Source organism: Lonchura striata, chromosome 9 (assembly GCF_046129695.1).
Source record: "Lonchura striata isolate bLonStr1 chromosome 9, bLonStr1.mat, whole genome shotgun sequence".
NCBI lineage: Eukaryota > Metazoa > Chordata > Aves > Passeriformes > Estrildidae > Lonchura > Lonchura striata.
The window spans coordinates 15,818,339-15,838,142 of NC_134611.1; the positions used below are offsets into that span (position 1 = coordinate 15,818,339).

A 19,804-nucleotide genomic window follows, 5' to 3' on the forward strand; every position below is an offset into this window, starting at 1 on the left:
GGTACCCACGGCACCGCTGCCGCACAGCCGCAACTTCAGCCGGGACCGCGGAGCTCTGCGGCCGCTCCCGGCCCCGCCGCCCCGGACCGGCACCGCCGAGCTCCGGCCCCCGCCCCGCGCTGCGGGACCGCGGCGGCTCCCGAGGCCGCCGCCATCCGCACCGCCGCCCTGGGCTGCGGGACCAGCCAGACACACGGCCCGCCGCGCTCCCGGCCCCCGCCACACCGAACCCTCCGACGCTGCCCAAGCGGGCCCTTCCTCTCTTACCGGAGCAGCCGGGAAGATGCGCCGCGCACGGATCCCGGAGCTCAGCCGGGCTGCGACCAGCCCTGCGTCTCGCCCTTGCCTGAGGGGACAGCGGCGCTGCAGCGGGGCTGCCGTGGCGGAGCCGGGCGCGCCCGGGCCGCGGCTCTCGCCGGTGCCGCCCCGCACACGCGCGGCCGGGCGGGCGCGGCTGCCGCGACGCCGCCGCGGGACGCTCCCCGCACAAAGATGGCGGCGCCGAGAGCCTCAGCCGCTCATGGGAGCGCTGCCCCGCACAAAGATGGCGGCGCCAGGCGCGCACCCCGCCCCTGCCCGGCCGCACGCAGCGGAGCTGCCCGCAGCAAACATGGCGGGCGCGGAGTCACAACGCCGCCGGTCTCCCTCACGTGGTAGCGGCTCCTCCCGGCCGACGGCGGCCGCTTCTCCCTCTGCCGGAAGCGGATCCCGCCGGTCTCCGGGCAGCGCCGGGGCCGGAGCAGAGCGAGCTGCCCGCGCCCCGGTGCTCGGCGGGCAGGTGGGTAACTGGACGCGGCGGTTGTAGCGACCCAGCCCGGGCCCGGGGAGCGGCGCGCCCGTTTTGACCCGGGCGGCTGCAGGGAAGGGGCTGAGGGGCGCGCGGGGCGCCCGGTTGTGCCCGCTGCCCTCGATCCTGCCCGCTCGCCATGCCGGGGCTGCCCGGGCTGGAGAGGGCTCGGCCGGGCTGGGCGGAGGTGGCTTCTGCCCCGAGGCCTCCATCACCTCCCAGTGCCCCGGTTGCGGTCCCGGAGTCGCGGTTCGGAGGCTTCGCCCGGTGTTCAGCATCGGGGAGTGAGAGCGGTGCGCCTGCATCGGGGAGATTACGTCAGGCTGTAGGGGTTGTTTCTCGCGGAGTGTCTGCAAAATAAACGAAGCGCTGAATGAGATAAACTTTTTTTGGCTGCTCGCCAATCTTTTAATTCTTGCAGCAGTGGTGGTTTCAGAGGCAGGGTTGTTGCCGTGCGTGACTTAGAGGCGATAGTACGGGAGCGGCCGGTAGTCAAAGCAGACCGAGCCCTCCTTAGTCCTGGTGGTTGTTCAGCTGCACATCTGCACACAGCAGTCTGACACTCCGGGCCTAAGCTGAACCAGCAGATTTGCTGTCTCCACTTTAAGTCTTGCCTCTACTCAAGACCATCAATCAAACAGGTCATGTACCAGTGATTGAAGAGATTCGAGCTTGAAGAAGAAAAATGTTCTGGGCTTCTGTTGCATAGTTATGCATCCTTTGCATCCTCATAGTGTGTATCCCTCTTTTGACAGAGTCTTCCAGAGACCATCTGTGATTGTTTTCAAGATAGTTTTGCTTAATGAGGTATGGGAGAGAAGGAGCCATGTCAGAAGAAGCTGTTACTGAGACACGATTTTCTCTGAAGACAGTAGCTCTACGGGTGTTCAATCTTCCCCTTTCCTGGTATTATTCTCTTAACCAGGTAATAAATACATTATCTAAATATTATTTATATTATTTATTTGTTTAATCTTCTCCTTTCCTGGTATTATTCTTCTAACCTGGTAATAAATACATTATCTAAATATTACTTGTAATATTTATTAATATTATAACTTTTGTTATACATTTAAAAGTTAATTGCAGTGTTGTATGTGCTGTTGTAACTGAATTAAATTTGTACAGAATACATTGGGGTTTAGTTTGTTTATAACACTGCAGTGAAATAAGTCTGTCTTTTTTTTTTTTCTGCTAATAAATGCTTAGTACATCATCATACATTTGCTTTACCTGCAGTGTCTGTATTTCTCCATTTTGTAACAGTGCAGTGATTCTCAAGATGTCAAAATTCTCAAATGGTCTTTTTTTCTCTTGTAAATTCTTTTGTATTTGCAAGCTAACTGCTACTAAATTTTGAATAATAGTATTGAGTTCTGCTTTTCAAGCTAGTTCTTGAATATGACTGTATTTTTTATTGAATTAGATGCTTATAAGCTGTATAAATATTTCACAGTCCCTATAAGAATTTTCCTTTTACTGCATATAAAACCAGGATGAGATATTCTCAGTCTTAACTGCATATGCTAATTTCCACATTTTTTCTATATATTAAATGCTTCAAAACTCCTACTGTTTTCTTTTTTATGTTGCAGCATACTCATGCCCTTCTCAAATACCACATGCAACTGCCTTATGTGCAATGATTAACTTTCCTCTTTTTAGAGGTTTTCGTTTCAGTGTTAATCAATTTATGGTCATGTTTGTAGGTATACACAAATTTAGAAAAATGCTTTTGCAGTTCTTTGAAACGGCAATGTTTTAACATTTAATTTTGTGATCTTAGAGGTTTTAATCTCAGGTGTTTGGTTGTTAACACTTTTCTGTAAAATACAGTAGTCTTTTGTAAGCTTTGTGTTAGTTTTGTGTCCCAGGCATTTAGTTTTCCTCATGGAGTACAGTGGTAGTTGTAGAACTAGTCAAGAACTCATGGTACTTGGAAAGGCAGGGTTATCAAGTCAAAGGTGCTTGACTTGTTGACTGTAAACTCAGTGCAGAGAGAAGCTTTCAATGTTTCTCAGATTGCACAGTGGTGATAGTCTTTAGCAACCAGGAGTGCCAGAGTGCAGTGGTGCTCTGTGTGCTCTCCCTGCTATGAGGAATCGTGTTACACTAACACCATAAGAGGCCAAAGGACCGTGGATCTGGTTTTCTCACAGCATTCTGTTCCTCAAGCAGCATAAGTTTCCAAAAGATTTTTGTGAATGTGAACTGTGGTTTCCAGTTAAATGGCACTTGTCTTCTTTGTGTATCTTGTTACTTTGCGTGTTACAAATTTTTGTTAATGGCTTTTGATACAAGTTGCTTGTGTATGTGGCTCTTATTTACTAATTTAAACACCTATAGATGATCTAGATCTAAAATAAAATGTAATTTTTTAAAAAAAAACTTGATTTAGAGAAATGTGTTTAAATATATGTTCTATTCAAATTGAAACACCACATGAATGTTGGCATAAGGATCTTCCACTCTTTAACTGTGCAAGAAGTAGTATAGTTGGGAAAGGAAAGTTCCTTCTCAGTATTTTTTTCTTGTTAGAGATTTAATTGAAGCCCTGCATTGTCCTGGCATTAAGAAGAAATAAAAAAAAAAACAAATCTTTGTTTGAAAGTCATTTGCTTAGATTCCCATAGTCTGTGAATTTGCAATATACTTTATAGTTCTTTATAGTTTGGTGTTACAGTCTGTCTCTCAGTGTATATATATGTTTGCAATTAAATCCCACTTTTATTTTCAGATAAAGCTTTCCCCAGGGTTAAAGAAACTTTTCACAGTAACAGCAGTGAGTGCAATATCTGTGATTTTTCTGGCCCATCACTTTAAAAGAAGACGTGGAAAGAAAAACAAGAAAGTGCCACCATGGGAACCAGCTCATCTCGTATTAGAGTGTACCAAAGCAGGTGCATCAGAAAAAGGTAAGTCATGGAACCCCCAAGCTGTGGCTTTTTTTGTTGTTTTCTTGGAGACAAAAAAAAAAAAGCTGTGTGAGGGGATGAATGTGCATAACTGTAGTAGTAAACCAAACTATTTTTCTTTGATCATGGAATAGTTTGGGTTGGAAGGGACCTTTAAAATTCATCCAGTCCAACCCCTGCATTGAGCAGGGATATCTTCAATTAGACCAGGTTGATCATAGCCACATCCAGCCTGGCCTTGAATGTTTCTGGAGATGGGGCATCCATTACTTCTTTGGGCAATCCATTCCAGTGTTTTAGCACCTTCACTGTAAAAACTTTATTCCTTGTTATCTAATATAAATCAGCCTCCTTTTAATTTTAAAACCATAATCTCTTATCCTATTGCAGTAGACCCTGCTGAAAAGTCTGTTCCCATCTTTCTTATAGGCCCCCTTCAAGTACTGAAAGGCTGCAGTAAGGTATCCCTGGAACCTTCTCCAGGCTGGACAACCCCAACTTTTAGCCTTTGCTCAGAGGGGGCATGCTTCATCCCTCTAATCATCTCTATAGGATGGAGCACCTAAGTGGGTTTGAATTGTTAGACTTTAAATTTTGAATTTGTCAAATGAGAAACAAAATTACAGTGTCTTATAATGAAGCTGGGCTTCTTGTCAGAGTTGAAGTTTTAATCATGAACCAGGATTAAAACTCTTTTTATCAATAGTGTATTAACAATGGGTTTTGCCATTCTTGCGTGTGTATCTCAATATGGAGAAATTTAGATTTGTTTTTTTATAGAATAGGTGAATAATTAAACTAAAATGCATAGTTATTGTTACAGACATTGAATTCTGATATGTAGTTTCTCAAGTGGAACTGTAAATAAAAGAATAATTGTTGTTTGCTTCTAAACTGGATTTTATTGAAAAAAGTAAATGCAATTCTTGATAGATTTGCACAAGAAGCAATATTTTGAGTTGCAAGAGCTTTAAAATAAATGTGTCTCTTAGATTCTAGTTGTTCCAGTAGTCGACAAAACTTGACTCTTTCTCTGAGCTCTGCCAAGGAAAAAGGATCTCAGTCCTGTATCTATGCAAATGGAGGACTTTTCAGTAAATACTCTGGTTCGGTTCAAAGCCTGGCCTCGGTAAGTAAAAATGTTTTAAGGCTCTTGAATATCTGTTAAATTTCGTTGAAAATGCATCTAAAGGCTTCACTGAGCTGAAGAAGTTTTTTGAATGAACTGCACAGGCAGCTAGAGATGCTGAGAAACCACTGTCCCTACCACAGAGTAAAACCAGTTTCTAGGCAGATGGCTTGGATGTAATGTACTCTGGCAGGAATGTGGTTTTAAGGATGCTCTCTGTAACAACACTTTGTTTTTCAAGGTTCAGAGTGCCACCTCTTGTCACAGTTGTGCTTGTGCCAATTCTAATTCCTGGGATAAAGCAGATGAAGATGACCTTAAGCTTGTCAATATTCCAGTGACTACACCTGAAAATTTGTATTTGATGGGTAAGTCCTAATAAGAATATTCAGCATCTGCTTACAATGAATGTAAATGATTTCTTGGCTTTATGGTAAAGTGACACAAAATATTACTGTGTTCTTTCTCAGTGTCCTGTTGGCAAGTGTCTGAGAACATTTCCATAAAATAATGAAATCATACTTGATCTAAAGTTAGTTTTCTAGAATACTTTTTCTTTCACTATTTGCAGTACTAATGCTTAAAATCAAGCCCTGACACATGGGGAAAGTGATTATGTCTCTTTACACAAAAAGAAAGTAAATATATATTTGGTATATACTGGTATAGGCTGGGAGGGGATGTTGTTTCAACTTAGATCTCTGTGATAATTATGTTTATTTTAACTAAGTATTTTCCCATGTCTCTAAAACGTGAATGTAGCTGAATCTGTTCCTGCACTTCCCTAGGGATGGAGCTGTTTGAAGAAGCACTGAGGCGCTGGGAGCAGGCCCTAACTTTTCGTAACAGGCAAGTTGAAGATGAAGCAATCTGTGGTTCCATTAAGCTGGGAGCAGGAGATGCAATTGCAGAAGAAAGTGTAGAAGTGAGTACAACCAGTCTGTAATCTACTGATGCTGCCCTGACAATTTGTTCTGTGTTGTTATCTAAATCTTTGCAAATTCAGTTACCAAACGACTATTGATTCAATTTCCAATTTAGTGGTATTGTATTTAAAGGAGATCTGAGTTCTTTCCTTCTTTTTTGGTTGGTTATTTGGAGGAAGGCATGGGAAAGGAACTAACATTACTTATCTTTTGGCAATTGCTGATGCTTCTGGACAGTATTATCGAGCTATCAAGCAGACAACTTCCCTGCATGTAATCCCTTGGGTCCTCTCTTTTTTTATGCTTATGTGAGAGGGTATCTGCTTGCCAGATATAAATGTCTCAGGGAAAAATAATCAATTTCTGCATATTCACAAACAATGTACTTAAACTTTGTTTTCCTCCTGTCTTATAAACAAAATGCAAAAACTATTTTGAAATAAACAGATATGTGTTACTTTCATTATTTCTAGTGCAGCAAACATCACAGATAATTTTAAATTATTTTTAAATTTAGATTTTATTATTATTAATATAAATAAAATGTGTGTGTGTGTTTTGAAAAGTGTGTCTATTGTGGATGTTGAAGTTTTCATCTGACAGTGTCCCTGTGTGGCTTATAGGAAATTAATGTGACACAGTTTGTTCTGTGAAGGCTTAATATCCTTGGATTTTACAAAGGAATCTCACAGGCAGAAAGCAAATAGAAAAGCTGCTAATGTCTGTCTTCTTGCAGGATATCATTAGTGCTGAATTCATTCATAAGCTTGAATCTCTTCTTCAAAGAGCTTATCGTCTTCAGGAAGAGTTTGAAGCCACCCTTGGGGTCTCTGATCCTGCTGCTCTAGCTAATGATATTGGTGAGTACTGCTACTTTACATCATTTTTGCTTGTAATTATGGCTCTTGAGGGGAGGACTGAAATATCCACTGAGCAAAATTATATTTATCAGTAAATCAACAACAAAAAAAATCACAGTCTTTATATTGTTATGTTGTGTTTGATGAAGTGGTTCTATTTTAGATAACAGTGGATTGAAAGGAAATTATTTTCTTTGTAACTTGTCACAATTTAAACATTTATACAACAAGAATATATGACCCTTTTTATAGCATGGGTGTTCAGAGGTTTTATGCATCTTCTGAACTACGAAACTTTATATGCTTTTGTCATAATTCTTTTACCAAAACGGGAAATTAAACTAGAAAGGCTTAATCTGAAGCAGATATCCATTAGCAAAGGTCTTATCTCTGGTGAGTGAAATTTATCAGAGTTCTGAGTGACTAAGCTGCTACAACGGCAAATATAATGAGTAGTTGCTGCCTGACATGCTGATTAACTACAGATAGTTTTATTGAAAGAACTAGACATTAAAGATGGATGCTGTTGTACCCTTTCATAATTCAAGATGAAGCATCTGTTCTCAAATAAGAACAGAGTTTAAAGGCAGAGCTCGTTCTGGATCAGTCTGCCAGGAGCTGTGCTGCCTGGCACGAGGTGGCAGTGCTGTGCCGTCCTCTCTTGGCCCTCCTTGTCCTGCATCGGCCAAACACAGCCTTGACAAGGGGGAAATTAGATTTGGGTCGGAGCTGGCTTTCTGACTTATCTGCATACACCTGTAAATGTAACCTTAAAGCAAAAAAGCATTTGAACATTTCATTTTGGTATCTGAAACCATCAGTCAAGTTGCATTGTATATCCATTATAATTAGAAGTTTATTTATGATTTCTGTCTTCAGGCCAAATTAATAAAATGGGACTCAAAGGACTTCATGTGAATGCTCAATGTGTTTAGTTATTATTTTGCTTGATTACCCTGGGAGTATTTACAATTAATATTTCATTTTTCAGATGTAATAACTAAATTCTTGTTTACCAAGAATGTTCTGAGAATTTGATTCCTTTTGAATGTTCATTATAGAAATAACTTATGATCTCTGAGTTACTTTATTATTTAAATTTAATTTGTGCTGGCCCAGATGAGTGAAGAAAAAAGTAACGAACTGGTTTAGTAAATAACTGTTTTCTTTGTTCAGGATTTGGAACTTTTTATTATCTTTCTTGAATTTTTTGACTTGAACAGCAAGTATATTAAAGGATGCTTCACTTTTTCAGAATGTTTTAATAAAAAAATCAGAAGGACAATCTCCTTTGACGTGCTTGTGATGCCTTGAAGGGTTCAAGAGTCAAAAAAATAAGCCAGTCCAAGAAAATTATGAAATCCCAGGAGTCAAAAGAAACAAAGATAGTACAGCCGTCTTTGCACTACTAGGAATAAGAATAATTCTCTACTGCAAAATACAAACTACAGTTCTGAACACAAACAGAAAAGGAGGGTCCTATGCTATATAGGAATGATATAATTTGTGGCAAAAGAAGCAGCTGAGATGGGTTTTCTGGATGATTTACATTTAAAACTTCTTAAAGAAATTAGCTAAAGAAAGCATCCTAATCTACTATTTACTGTTCACAAATCTTGGAAAATGAGAATGGGGGTTGTTTGTTTGTTAAGATTCTGAGATAAATGGGCCATTTCCCAATCATTTGGAACAATCTCCAGCATGTCATGCCTGTGAAACAGTAACTAATTTGCAATTTTGTTACCACAGACAAAATCATACACTATTTAATTAGAGCCAGTTGATACAGTTTCAAAGCAGGTAAGTTTTCTTGGACTGTAAGTTTTTGAGAGATCTGCAGTTTGGTGAATTGGTATAGCATAAATTAGGTGATAATATTTACCTCAATGACTTGAACAGTTATTTCTATTTCTGCCCACTGTTAAGGGGAAGATTTACCTTTCAGGGAAGATATCTGGTCAAATGCTGTAATTTTATCAACTATATAATTGATTACAAAATCATCTGTTGAGCTGGAAGTTGATAAAATTTTATAATTTAGGGCATTTAAAGTATTAAATAAACAAAAAGCAAAGGTTAGTAATAAAGATCTGAATTGTCTTTTTAAATAATAACAAGCTATAACAATACTAGCAGATATGGATTGTACATATAAGTGAGAGATTTTAAAAGAAAAATCATTAAGAAACATTTAAGTAAAGTTACACATAATAATCAGTGTAAGCTCTTGGCACATTGCTGCAGGAAAAAACTTTTGTAACCTTTGGCTGTGTGCAAAGGACAGCAGCAGCATAGAGGCAGAGATGCAGTCTTGGGTTGGTGTGGTTTTAGAATACTGTGTCCCGTTCTCTTGGTCATATTTCAGAAGATTGGAGATTCTAGACAGCTCAAAAGAAGTCATAAAAATTTTCCATGTTTTAGAAAAACAAGCTAATCTGTGTTTCATATTGAGCATGTCAGCTCCTTATTGAAGAAAATACTGAGAGGTGACTGACTTGTTCTGAATAGCTGCTTACACATGGAAAAGTTATGTGTGCTGGGGGATTTGTAGACTTTGTCAGAGTCATAACTAGATCAAATTTCTAGTTGTTCAAGTGAAACCAGTGAAGTTCTGAAGTAAGCTACCCTCAACACACTTCAGAGGCAAGATTTTTTTTCTTTTAGTGCTGTTTTGGGGATGTTTCATTCTTGGAGAGGAAGACACAGACCTGGGGTTAAATGGTCAGTGTGGTCTTTCTGGCATTTAAGTATTTCCCCTTAATACTATTTTTCCTTTTAGCGTGAGCCTTGGGGTGAATGAGATAAAGCCTTTGTCCTTAACAAATTCGTAATTGCCCCATCCCTGGAAGTGCTCAAGGTCAGGCTGGACAGGGTTTTAAGGGCTTTAAGGCCTGATGGGTTTAAGGGCTTTAAGCCCCTGTTGGCAGATGGTCTTTAATGTCCCTTCCAACCCAAACCATTCTGTTATGACACAGCTCGTTAAAAATGCTTATAACTAGCTCTTGTGCTTCAGGGTTTCAACTGTTCACGAGCAACAATAATCAGAAAATGTTTAGCTCTGTTTTTTTTTTTTTTTTCTCTTGTACATAGGAAAGATAGATATGGTTTGTGGATTTTTCTTCTGTTTCCTCTACCTGAAGTGCTTGTGATCAGCCACAGCTGGAGTTGAGGCTCTGACAGTTGGACAGATGCTATCAAGTGCTACATAAATGCCTGACAGGCATTTCTTGTCCTTACTTATAAGAATGGAAGATGTTTATAATTTGATTTATAAGGAATTCCAAATTTGTTCAGAAGGAAACTTACAGAGGTAAAAATTTTTAGCAATTTCTCAATTTTGGCTTTTTTCTTTAAATTCTTCTATCAAACTTCTGGAGCTCCTGAAACCTCTGTCCTGCTATTTATCTACTGTTCACAGATGCTGCTCCTTCCCAAAACCTTTAAATGTTACTCTTCCCAACATTTCTCTCTACCAAATCAAATTTAGATCCTGGCACTGCCATTGATAAATCATACCACAGGCTTGCTTTTCATTTTGTGATCCCACTTCCTATTTTAGGTTGGTTGTGCATGATAAACAATTTGCCGAGCAGGAGCCTTCTGGAGGAGGCTGTGGTAACGTGTCACATGGGAGAATCAGGAAGGAGTTACCTGGGGGCCTGCTGGAATACAAGAGTTTATCACTGCAGCCACTGTCTTCCTTCATGGACTGTGTCTGAAGTGCCTCTCTTCTGCCTGCTAGGACAGCTACTTCTGATATTTCTAAATATTCAGCTTTCAGCAGTGCAGATGACAGAGGTATAAATAAATATATTTTCTCCCTGTGAGTAGAATACTATTAAGAGTAATAATAATAAAAATAATTGCAAATAATAATTTTTAATTTAGTAAGCTCTTGTTGACTTATAAATTATTAATACCACCCTGGAAAAGAGTCGCATTTTAAATAGATGAAATAATGGAATGCCATCGTGTTCACTCTTGTTGCATTCTCCACTGGACTCTCAGTATTATATAAATCCATAAGCTAAAATAGGATTTCAGTAGAAAAAGTACTTCTGGACATGAAAATAAAAGAAGTATGTAGGGCTGAACTGTGTTTTTATGCTGTGCCTCTTAGTACTGCGAACCAGCATGGAAAGCCTACAGACAGGCTTTCCTGAGCAGGCATGAGGCTGCACTCCATGAGAAAGGAGGCAGTTGGCACAAACCTGTGAAATGAAATATTCATCCTGTTATTTCTGAGTGATGAGTGTGTAGAGGGTTAAAAGCCTCCAGTACTTTCAGTAGTCTGCCCTTGAAGAAAGCTCTCCGTATGTTTTTTTCCTATTTAGATCTTTCCTAGCAGACTGAAATGTTAGTCAAGTTAACTTGGGAGGAATGCAAAGAGTTGGGAGAGAAATAATAGCTTTACTTACAAGCAGAATTTCAGGTCAGAGGGGAAAATTCTCAAATTGTAGGGTTCCTTGTCAGTGCTAAATTCCTAATACTTCATATTATTATTTTAATTTCTACTGTAAAAAGGAATGCGGGCATTCAAACTGATGGTGACTTGTGTACACTGGCACTTAAACTTTTTGACAATATTAAAATGTTTTAGTGTTAGTACATTTTAATTTTTATAATACTTTTAATGTTTATCAGTTACACAGTTTAAATCAAATTAAGTGTTTGAGCTACCACAGTAAAATCTCTCACAAAGGTCTGTGCTGTTGGATGATTTTGTTGAAAGGTTTGTCTGTTTCTTTTTTTAATTTTCTTCTCACACTCAAAGATATGTCTGGCATTTTGGAGAGAATAAGCACAGCCTTTAACCTAGTCTCAAAACTGTTTGGAGAATTGATTTGCATATTAGAAACCTTTTCTTCAGCGGCTCTTAAAACAAACAAAATCTTTCCATAATCACTGAAACTGTTGAAACCTTATTTTTATATAATTTATTAACACAGACTTCTGTAATGTCTTCCTATCCACGGATTAATATCTACAGCCTGTATTTTCTTCCTGCCTCTGAATGTTAAAAATTTTAGTTTGAATGTATTTTATTTGCCTATTTTCAACAAATGTTTCTAGTTATAATTCCTAATCTCCAATGACGAGCAGTTTGTAGTACTTCACTTAGGTGAGCTCTAATATTAGATACTATTAACTTAAAGAGTCGTGTAACTTTTTAGCTTAGCTTGACAACTTTTGCTTGCTTTATTCCTTCAAGATAAATTTACATTAAATAATTTCTTAATTTCTTGGAGAAGGCCTAAACATTTTTATAGTGGCTCAAACAGGATTGAAATAAAAACAAAAGAAAACAACAGCATTTTCTCTAAGTGTAAAAATGTATTCATCCCAGTAAATGAGGGAAGAGGAAAGAAAACTATTTTTAACTCTGAGGAAAAGCTCAGAGAAATTATTCCAATCCTATTTTTTAAAAAAATAATGCATATTTTGAACATAATTTTTAGTTTGTTGAAGTTCAATAACTGCTAAGACATGAGGTCTCTTATATTGCAACCTATTGCTGCAGCTTCTTATTTCTGACACCAAAGAGAAAGTGCACATTTGAATTGGATTGTATGTCTTCCCTATTCAGTAATATTTGAATCTTCCCTTTAAAGACATTTTGTCCAATATTAATAACACTTCCTTTCTAAATGGCTGTCCGTAAAATTCTTTATCACAAAGCTCTTAGGTACAATGCTTGAACAGAGTAAGATTGGTAGTTAGAAGTTCAATCTATTACTGAAGCAAAAATACTTTTGCAAATGTTTTGTCTGTAAAAATACTGTAATGCTTGGCTTTGTCAGTGATACTCTAAGTTTTGGCAGTACTCTACTAAAAATGCAAAGTAGCTTTGCATAGACATGCAGTTACTGCTGCTGGAAAATGTTGGTATTCATAATATGTATCTTTTTGTTGCTATTTGCTAACATGGAGTGTATTTCCTGTTGATCCTAGAAGCTGAAATCTTTTCAACAGTGGCTCAAGGATTTCTATTTTACTCTTCACTGACCCAGCAATGGAGAAATTAAGGTCACTTACTATGGTCACTTAGCATGAAGGTTTTTCCAAAAGCACTTTCAATAAGATGAGAAAGAATCTTTTTCTGGTTTTTGAGGACTCTCGTTACTGTTTGCCCAACAGCTTTGCCATTAGATCCAGCAGTGCTATTTATACACCTCATTGCTTTCCCTTAAATGGCATCCCCGAGCCCTGTCTTCTTTCTGTCCACACCAAAACTCCTGTCTAAGCCCTTGTCTCTCTCACTTCTTGACTCCTGCCATGTTTTGTCTTGCCTTGTCCATTTAAAACTTGCTTGTCTGACATGGACTTAACTGTTGTTTATAAAAATCACCTTTGCTCATTTTTCTGACCAGATTATTCCTCTCTTAAGAGGTCTCTCTCCCTTGGGACCTTCTCTTCAAATGAAATACAAGCTGGTCCTCCTTTTAGCTCTAAAAGCTGCTTATAATGGAACTACAATCTACCAAAATTATTTTATTTCCCAGACTTCGTTCTGTTAGCTGTTCCTGTGCATCCCTGCTCAGGCCTCCTAACACAAAATGCATCTTAATTAAATCTGCTTGTTCTTTACAATATGTGGGCAGCTGCAATTGTCTCTTTCTCAATTTTTAAAAAAAAGTATTTTAAAAGTACATATTTACCTTCTTTTTGAGTAAAGAAAAATAATCATTTTCCCCACGTGTCAGAGTTTGAATTATTAGCTGCTTGCCTGCATTTTGAAAAGTTATATAAAAGTGGAAAAAGGCCTCCAAATGCAGGAAGTTGTTTTGTTTTTTTTTTAAATTTCTTCTCTCTCGTGATTTTGTGATACATTCTTAAGAGTTATAGTTTGCAGATTCTTTGCAAACTATAGGGTGGGATAATTGTTTATTTTTCTGGCTGGAATACTGGCAGTGTGAGGTTATATAAACTGATGATCAGGAACAAGTTTTGGTCCTTAGGGCCAATTCCTCTTTCAGAACTTGTCTGAAAACAATCTCTTCTTGCATTGCAGTCTACTTTTAAGAGAGGCTTGTCTGAAACATTTTTGGTCAAAATAAAGAAAGGCGAGACAGAACAGGCTGGGGGAGATAAAGGCAGTGATAGTTCAGAATTTTGGAAAGAAATTTTCCAATGTAATCAACTCTCTTGGCTTGGTAGCTTAGTCTTGGAAGTGCAGAAACAATACTTTGAGCTTTCCAGTTGCTTTGGAGAGCAGTATCAAAATGGAATATTGACAGAATCATAAAAGCAGCAAACAGATCTCTGTGCTATAGTTTTGTTAATTCAATAGTTAGAACTAAGATAGATACTCTTCTGTCTGCAATTTATTTTCAAGGACTCAAAATGAAATTGAAACATTGTGTGTATATGCACATACCCAAAGGCTAAGAACTTTTCTTAATGAATGTGTCTGCTATGTTTAAATCTTTCTGCCCTTTAGGTGGAAAAGTCTGACCTAACAAGGTGGCATAAAAGATTGTGGTATATCCACATAGCACAGTCTTCAAGAATTGCTGTTAACAGGATTTGTTACCTAGCACTAGCCATGCCCCATCACTACAGCTCTGCACATTTATTTGCCAAGCATTTAGTTTAGGGTGTGGTTTTTAATTGTTTACCCTATAACTGGTAGGCTCAATTAGCTTGTGTAAGCATTTAATTCCTAATGGCCTTTTAATGTCATACAATTTTCTTAAACTTTTGTTTCGGCTTGCAATGTTTCAAAGTTGAAACTATATGTGGGAGTAAATTTATTTTTGTGGAAAGTTATAGCAAAAGTGAACACTAACAATGGAGGGAGTAAAATTTATTATTCATGTCATTTTTCTCTTGTGCATGTATTTGTGCAGTTAATTGCTAAAACTCTTAGAAAAAGTAACTGGGTATGAGATGTGCTTGATTTCCCTTCTGATCGTTCAAACTAAAGGGTGATTTTTAAATAAACTACTGTCTTTAATTCTCTGTGAGCTATCTGGACTGTGCACATGTCCCACCTTACCTAATAATCCAGTTTTGCAGCAAAGTGCTGTGGTGTAACTGATTCAAGAGCACATGTCGATCACACCAGGCTTTATTCTGTCTCCTGCTATTTAAAGCTGTCCTTGTTCTACATGAAGAAATGCTGCGAGTATTTAAAGGTAAATGTATGCATGTTCCACATGGCCTGGCACTGATTAGCAGCTGCTCAAACAGATGTAGTTAAAGTTGCCATCTAGTCAATGTATTGGTTATCTGTAAAAGAGAGTAAGGGAAAATAAAGCAAAGCTTGAATACTAAAGAATGTACATAAGTTAGGTGATTCCTAATGGTCAGGTTGCTCTAATAATTACTTGCATTATGACTAAAGTATCGATATGTTCTTCCTAATGCATTTGGCAACCTTATAGTGTTATTAATTTGGTTTTTTAGTTTGTTTGATAATTGGTCTTATTTAGTAAACTAAAGATTCAGAAGAATTCAGAAGTACAACTTTATAAGGATTCTTATCTCATTCTTTCCCATTGTTGAGGACAAGTGGAATACAATAGGCCACAGACAGTGGGGCACTTAAGATATTCTTTAAGTCTTATTGCTTAAGTTAAGCATATGTCTTAGTAATTTAAGTTCTCAAACTGTCTCTGTGTGCAGCTGGGTTTTCAGAAGCCAGTCACATTCCTGAGCACTGTCACTGGAGTGTGCAGTGTTCTGTAAAATAGTTCTGCCCTGAAACTGAAGGGAAGGCTGAAATTATTAGGCTGTTCTTACAGAGTTTGTCTGTCAAACATGCTCTATTCTGAATACAGAGTCTAAGTGTGAGCCCAAAACACACATGTATATCTGCATTTTCTGATGTTCATTTTATTGAGGATCACCAGCTATATAGCTGGTTCTGTCTTTGTCTGATAATTCAGGGAGATGAGAAGGTATCATATTTTTCTGATACTGTCTTCATACATGTAAGTGGAATTATCAACTGCTGGACAGCATATGTTTCTTTTAATGGAAAAACAAATGAATGTGTGGGTTCCATTTGTCAAGCTGTCTTTTCTTGCTTTGAAATGTCAACACCCCTATCCTATGGCATGATGTACTGGCTAAAGAAAAAGCTTCCTAGAAATCTTAGTTTGATAAGATCATCTTGGATGGTCCCATGCTCTTATGCTGTGTCCAGCAAAGTAGTTTTTATGCCAGAATACTAAAATGTTGTCTCTTTTGGGTTTCATATAACGTGTTAAGAAACTGATTTGAAAAAAAGTACGTTGAAGAAACTATTAGAAACACAACAAGTTTCAGGAGCTGAGCAACAGTTGCTTGTTATTATTGTCCTTTTTCATCACTATGTGTGGTAATATCTGTCTTTGAAGAAGTACATGGTGGGAAAGCCAAGAAGGGGGCAATGAATTGCCTTGGAGACAAAGGATACCGGGATACTTTTGGTAATGCATTGGTATAAACATCCTGCTTTTAAGTACCCACTGACTCACAGGTGTGGAAGAACTGAGACCAAAGGGAGACATTCACTTACTTCTGAGACTTCTCTGTCAGTCTGGTGAGAAGACCTAACCTGCATATGGAGGCCTCTGGCATAGGAAAGGTACTGAAGGTACTAATTTCTAGATATGGAAGCCTGAAAGTTAACCTTGTACTTCCTTCTCTAAATACGACATTGCATCTTGAATCTGCTCTGCATCCCCATGAGTTAATGTACTGTCTCACTGAATGGGGTTAAACAGACCATTCCATTGTCTCTAGAAGGTGGCTGTACAAAAATAGCAGTAGGTTGCACTTGGCTTTGAGATGTGAAGAGCTGAGAAAAGGCAGTGACGTTTAAATCTGATGACTAAGGTGTCTGGCAGGCTCCACAGGGCTGTGCTGTAAAGCCTGGGGCTTCAAAGTCTCAGCTTTGAAATAAGCAGCACTGGAATTCAAAATGGTCTTTGCTGTGGACAACAGAGATGTGATGCTTTCTGAACTACAGGAGAATGGAGTACCCTTGTGAAGAGGAGTGACAACTTTGTGCTGCCCATCCATCCAGACTCTGTCTGGATTAGACAACTGAGCAAACTTTGCTTGGTTGCCAAGTCTTTTCTCTCAAATCAAAGTACAGTAACTTATCTAAACTATTAGACTTGAAAACAGTAGAGTGCTCAGAAGCAAAACTTTTCTATAAAGGATAGGGATTTAAACCTTAAAATCAGGAAAGATCCACTGATACTTAAGTTCAGGGTAAAGAAGTTGTGAAAACCTGTATCCCTGTATAAGTGTAGAACCATATAATGTGCAGTTATGAATCAATGTTTACATTTCAGTGAAATGAAAGGCTATGTGAGAGAGACCTCCTAGTGACATGTAATTTACACAAGATAAATGTCTCAAATCTACTTCAGGATCATATGTTTGTAAAGAGAGTGGTAAAACAGGTGAACACATGCATAAATCTATTTTGTGTTTACTAAGCTGATTTCTCAGCTGTTAGCACACATGATATGTTAATTCAGGATATAAAATACATTTCAGATGCTGCTTTGTTTTCTTAAAATTCAGATTTTAGCAACATAGCACCACGTGTCTTTACTCTGCCTCTTCCTTGATATCATAGAGTTTCTCATTATGAGGTCTTTCTATTTTGAAATGTTGGTTTTACAATAAATCCTGCTATGGTGATTCAGACACAGCTTTCACAGGTCATATTCTCTATAGTAAAATTATATTTTTAGCCTTTGGTATTTTCTTTGCTTAAAAAAATAACAACTATGAGAAAGTATTCCAACTCTTTTATCAAACTCATGGAATAATTCTGTAGCAGATTTAAATTTTGAAAGTATCATTTCATTTATCACCATTCCAGGGTATCAAATTTATATAGTATTTCCTAATACTTTTCTGTAATTTGATGTACCTGTGTGCATGGATTATGGGAAATAAATTGAATTTACATTCCTTTCTCAGGTACACTTGATTTTTACATGGAGAGACTAAAAGGATTACTCATGTAATTTTGTGCTGTTTATTTAGCTTTGCAAGATGAGAGCAATAGGATTTAAGAGCAGTAGCCATATTGTTTTGTTTTATTCACCATTAAATGTGGTATTCTGCAGATAATATAACTTTACAGAGACAGGATCTTGAATATCTGAAAATAGTCAAACTATTATCAACATCACATGAGTTGTTATTATTTCTTTCCAAAGTATTTGGAAAATCTCTTGAAGATTATGAGAATGTTGTGGGCAAATTGCATTTTATCCAGATGACAAGTATTGCAAATCAGTACATCACAGTTTTCAGGTGGATTTTATTGCTTTTGTGTGTAAACTGAATGGATTGTACTATTAAATTTTTATAAGCACTCTCTACTTATGAAGAATATATTACTGTCATTTATACACATGCTTTTAATTCAGCTTTTAGTCAGCTGTACTACATTTGTCTTAAGAATAACTTCAAAGTAATACAGAACACAGTGACTGAACAACATCTTGGGTTTTACATTATGATAATTAGGTGAGAACCCAATGTCTTGGAAAATGGACCTTTTTATACCTGTATGAGTGTGTTTTAAGTAGAAGGCTGTTGTGTGAACCCTGAATATTATAGTTGTGCTTGGAAACAATTAGGAAAGCTGTTGAGTCAACTTATTCCGAGGAAGTAAGATTTGGCTGTCTATTCACACATAAGCAGAAGATTATTCCCTGCATGAAAACTACTGAGGTTTCTGTTAAGGATGTGATTTGAAGGCTCAGCCACAGCTTACCTTGACAAAGGTCTGTGAGTGCTAGGAGGAAGGTGAAATTGCAGACACTGATTATCTGATGCTGTCTTGTGCTCCGTTTTCCCCAGTTCTTCCCCACTAGACAGCTTTGTTTCCAAGTTGCTGGTCTCACAATGGTGAGCAGAAGCTCAGAGTTAGAAGAGGGCCCTGCTGGAGGTGTGAGCCCTCACTGAGAGCCAGGCTGGAGTATCTTCTGTGGGTTAGTGGGCATGGAAGGACTGTTGCTTTGTTTCCTAAAGGAATCTGTCACTTCAGTTTGCATCAGAGCAGTGGCAACAAAGAGCCATGAGACATGTTGAACTTGTGATACATGCTAATGTACGGATGGAGTACAAGATTTGGGGAGATATTTTAAAAACATCCTGACCTGAAATACATTTTCATGCTGAAGTCAGTAATAGCTTTGGTTTAATGTGGTTAGATGAGGTACCTCCAGCTCCCCCACATATTTGTGTTACTGGAGAATGTAAACACATAATGCAACAGGAGATCCACAGTGCGGGTACCCTGCTCCATTCTTGGCTTGCTTTTTTAACCTGTGGCTGTATGACCCAGTCATAAAAAGGGAACACCTGAAGGCTGGGATTGTTTCCTTTTTATAAAACGAAATGATGTGAAATTCACTGTTTTCTGGGTGCATCCTGTAAGACTTCATGTAATGCTTTAGCAGCCTCTTGGTAGAAGTGATGATCAGCGCTCTCAGAATTATGGCTGTTTATAAATGTAAATAAAGCTGGTTTTGGATGTTTCAGCAAGGGGTGACACCACTGTGCCACTTTTGACTAGCTGTGTGACTGTGGCACACTCATGGAACTGAACTGTATTGATTCATGCTGCTGTGCTGTCTGAACTGGATTATTGTAATTCCTTTCACTGCACAGGAAGCCACACATCGAAGGGGTCTGAGCACACAATGTGGGCTGGCAGAAAACTGGGCCCCTGCTGCAGTGAGGGTACCATGACTTTTCATTAGTGGATTCCTTTGCAAGGTTTTTTCCTCTTCCGAGTCTATAAAGTTTCTCCTTTCTCATTCCGCTTTCCTGCTTGTGATGTTTTAACTGCATTGATTTTCCACTGAAGTGGGAGGGCTGGGCAGAATAGGGAACCATGACTTTAATGGTGGTACTTGGAACTAAAATCTGTAACTCTCAGAGAGTTCTTTACTAGTGGGTAAGTGCTTTCCTTTTTTAAATGTGTCAGCTAAGTGCTAAACTCACTTGTGAACTCCTGCCATGTTTCATTCAGGGCTGGCAGGAAGATAACATGGAAACAGTTTTCAGAGTTTTAAAACATTATGTGAAGGTGAATGCTTCCCAGTTGAATACTAAAAAGTTAATTTCTGTGCAGTTATGAAGGTCAGATTTTGCTCTGAGAGTTTGTGCTGTGTCTTATTGTGAAAACCTACCAGAACAAAGACAAATAATTATTCTGGATT

The 19,804-nt window shown here is 38.6% G+C and overlaps 2 protein-coding genes across 5 annotated transcripts in view; one reads left to right on the forward strand and one right to left on the reverse strand.

The window, feature by feature from the left end:
• The window catches only part of USP33 (ubiquitin specific peptidase 33), a 37,107-nt gene extending 36,677 nt beyond the window's left edge, over positions 1-430 (reverse strand). For all 4 annotated transcript variants that reach the window (XM_021527682.3, XM_021527672.3, XM_021527663.3 and 1 more), the window contains exon 1: positions 268-430. The gene's annotated coding sequence lies outside the window, so the exon portion shown is untranslated. The remainder of the gene's footprint in view (positions 1-267) is intronic.
• A 221-nt stretch (positions 431-651) lies between these two features.
• MIGA1 (mitoguardin 1) overlaps positions 652-19,804 on the forward strand; it is a 35,265-nt gene continuing 16,112 nt past the window's right edge. The window contains exons 1-7 of the mRNA XM_021527640.2: positions 652-778; positions 1,543-1,712; positions 3,525-3,702; positions 4,695-4,831; positions 5,073-5,199; positions 5,620-5,756; positions 6,494-6,617. Coding sequence (XP_021383315.1) covers positions 1,590-1,712; positions 3,525-3,702; positions 4,695-4,831; positions 5,073-5,199; positions 5,620-5,756; positions 6,494-6,617 — 826 coding nt within the window. The 5' untranslated portion in view covers positions 652-778; positions 1,543-1,589. The remainder of the gene's footprint in view (positions 779-1,542; positions 1,713-3,524; positions 3,703-4,694; positions 4,832-5,072; positions 5,200-5,619; positions 5,757-6,493; positions 6,618-19,804) is intronic.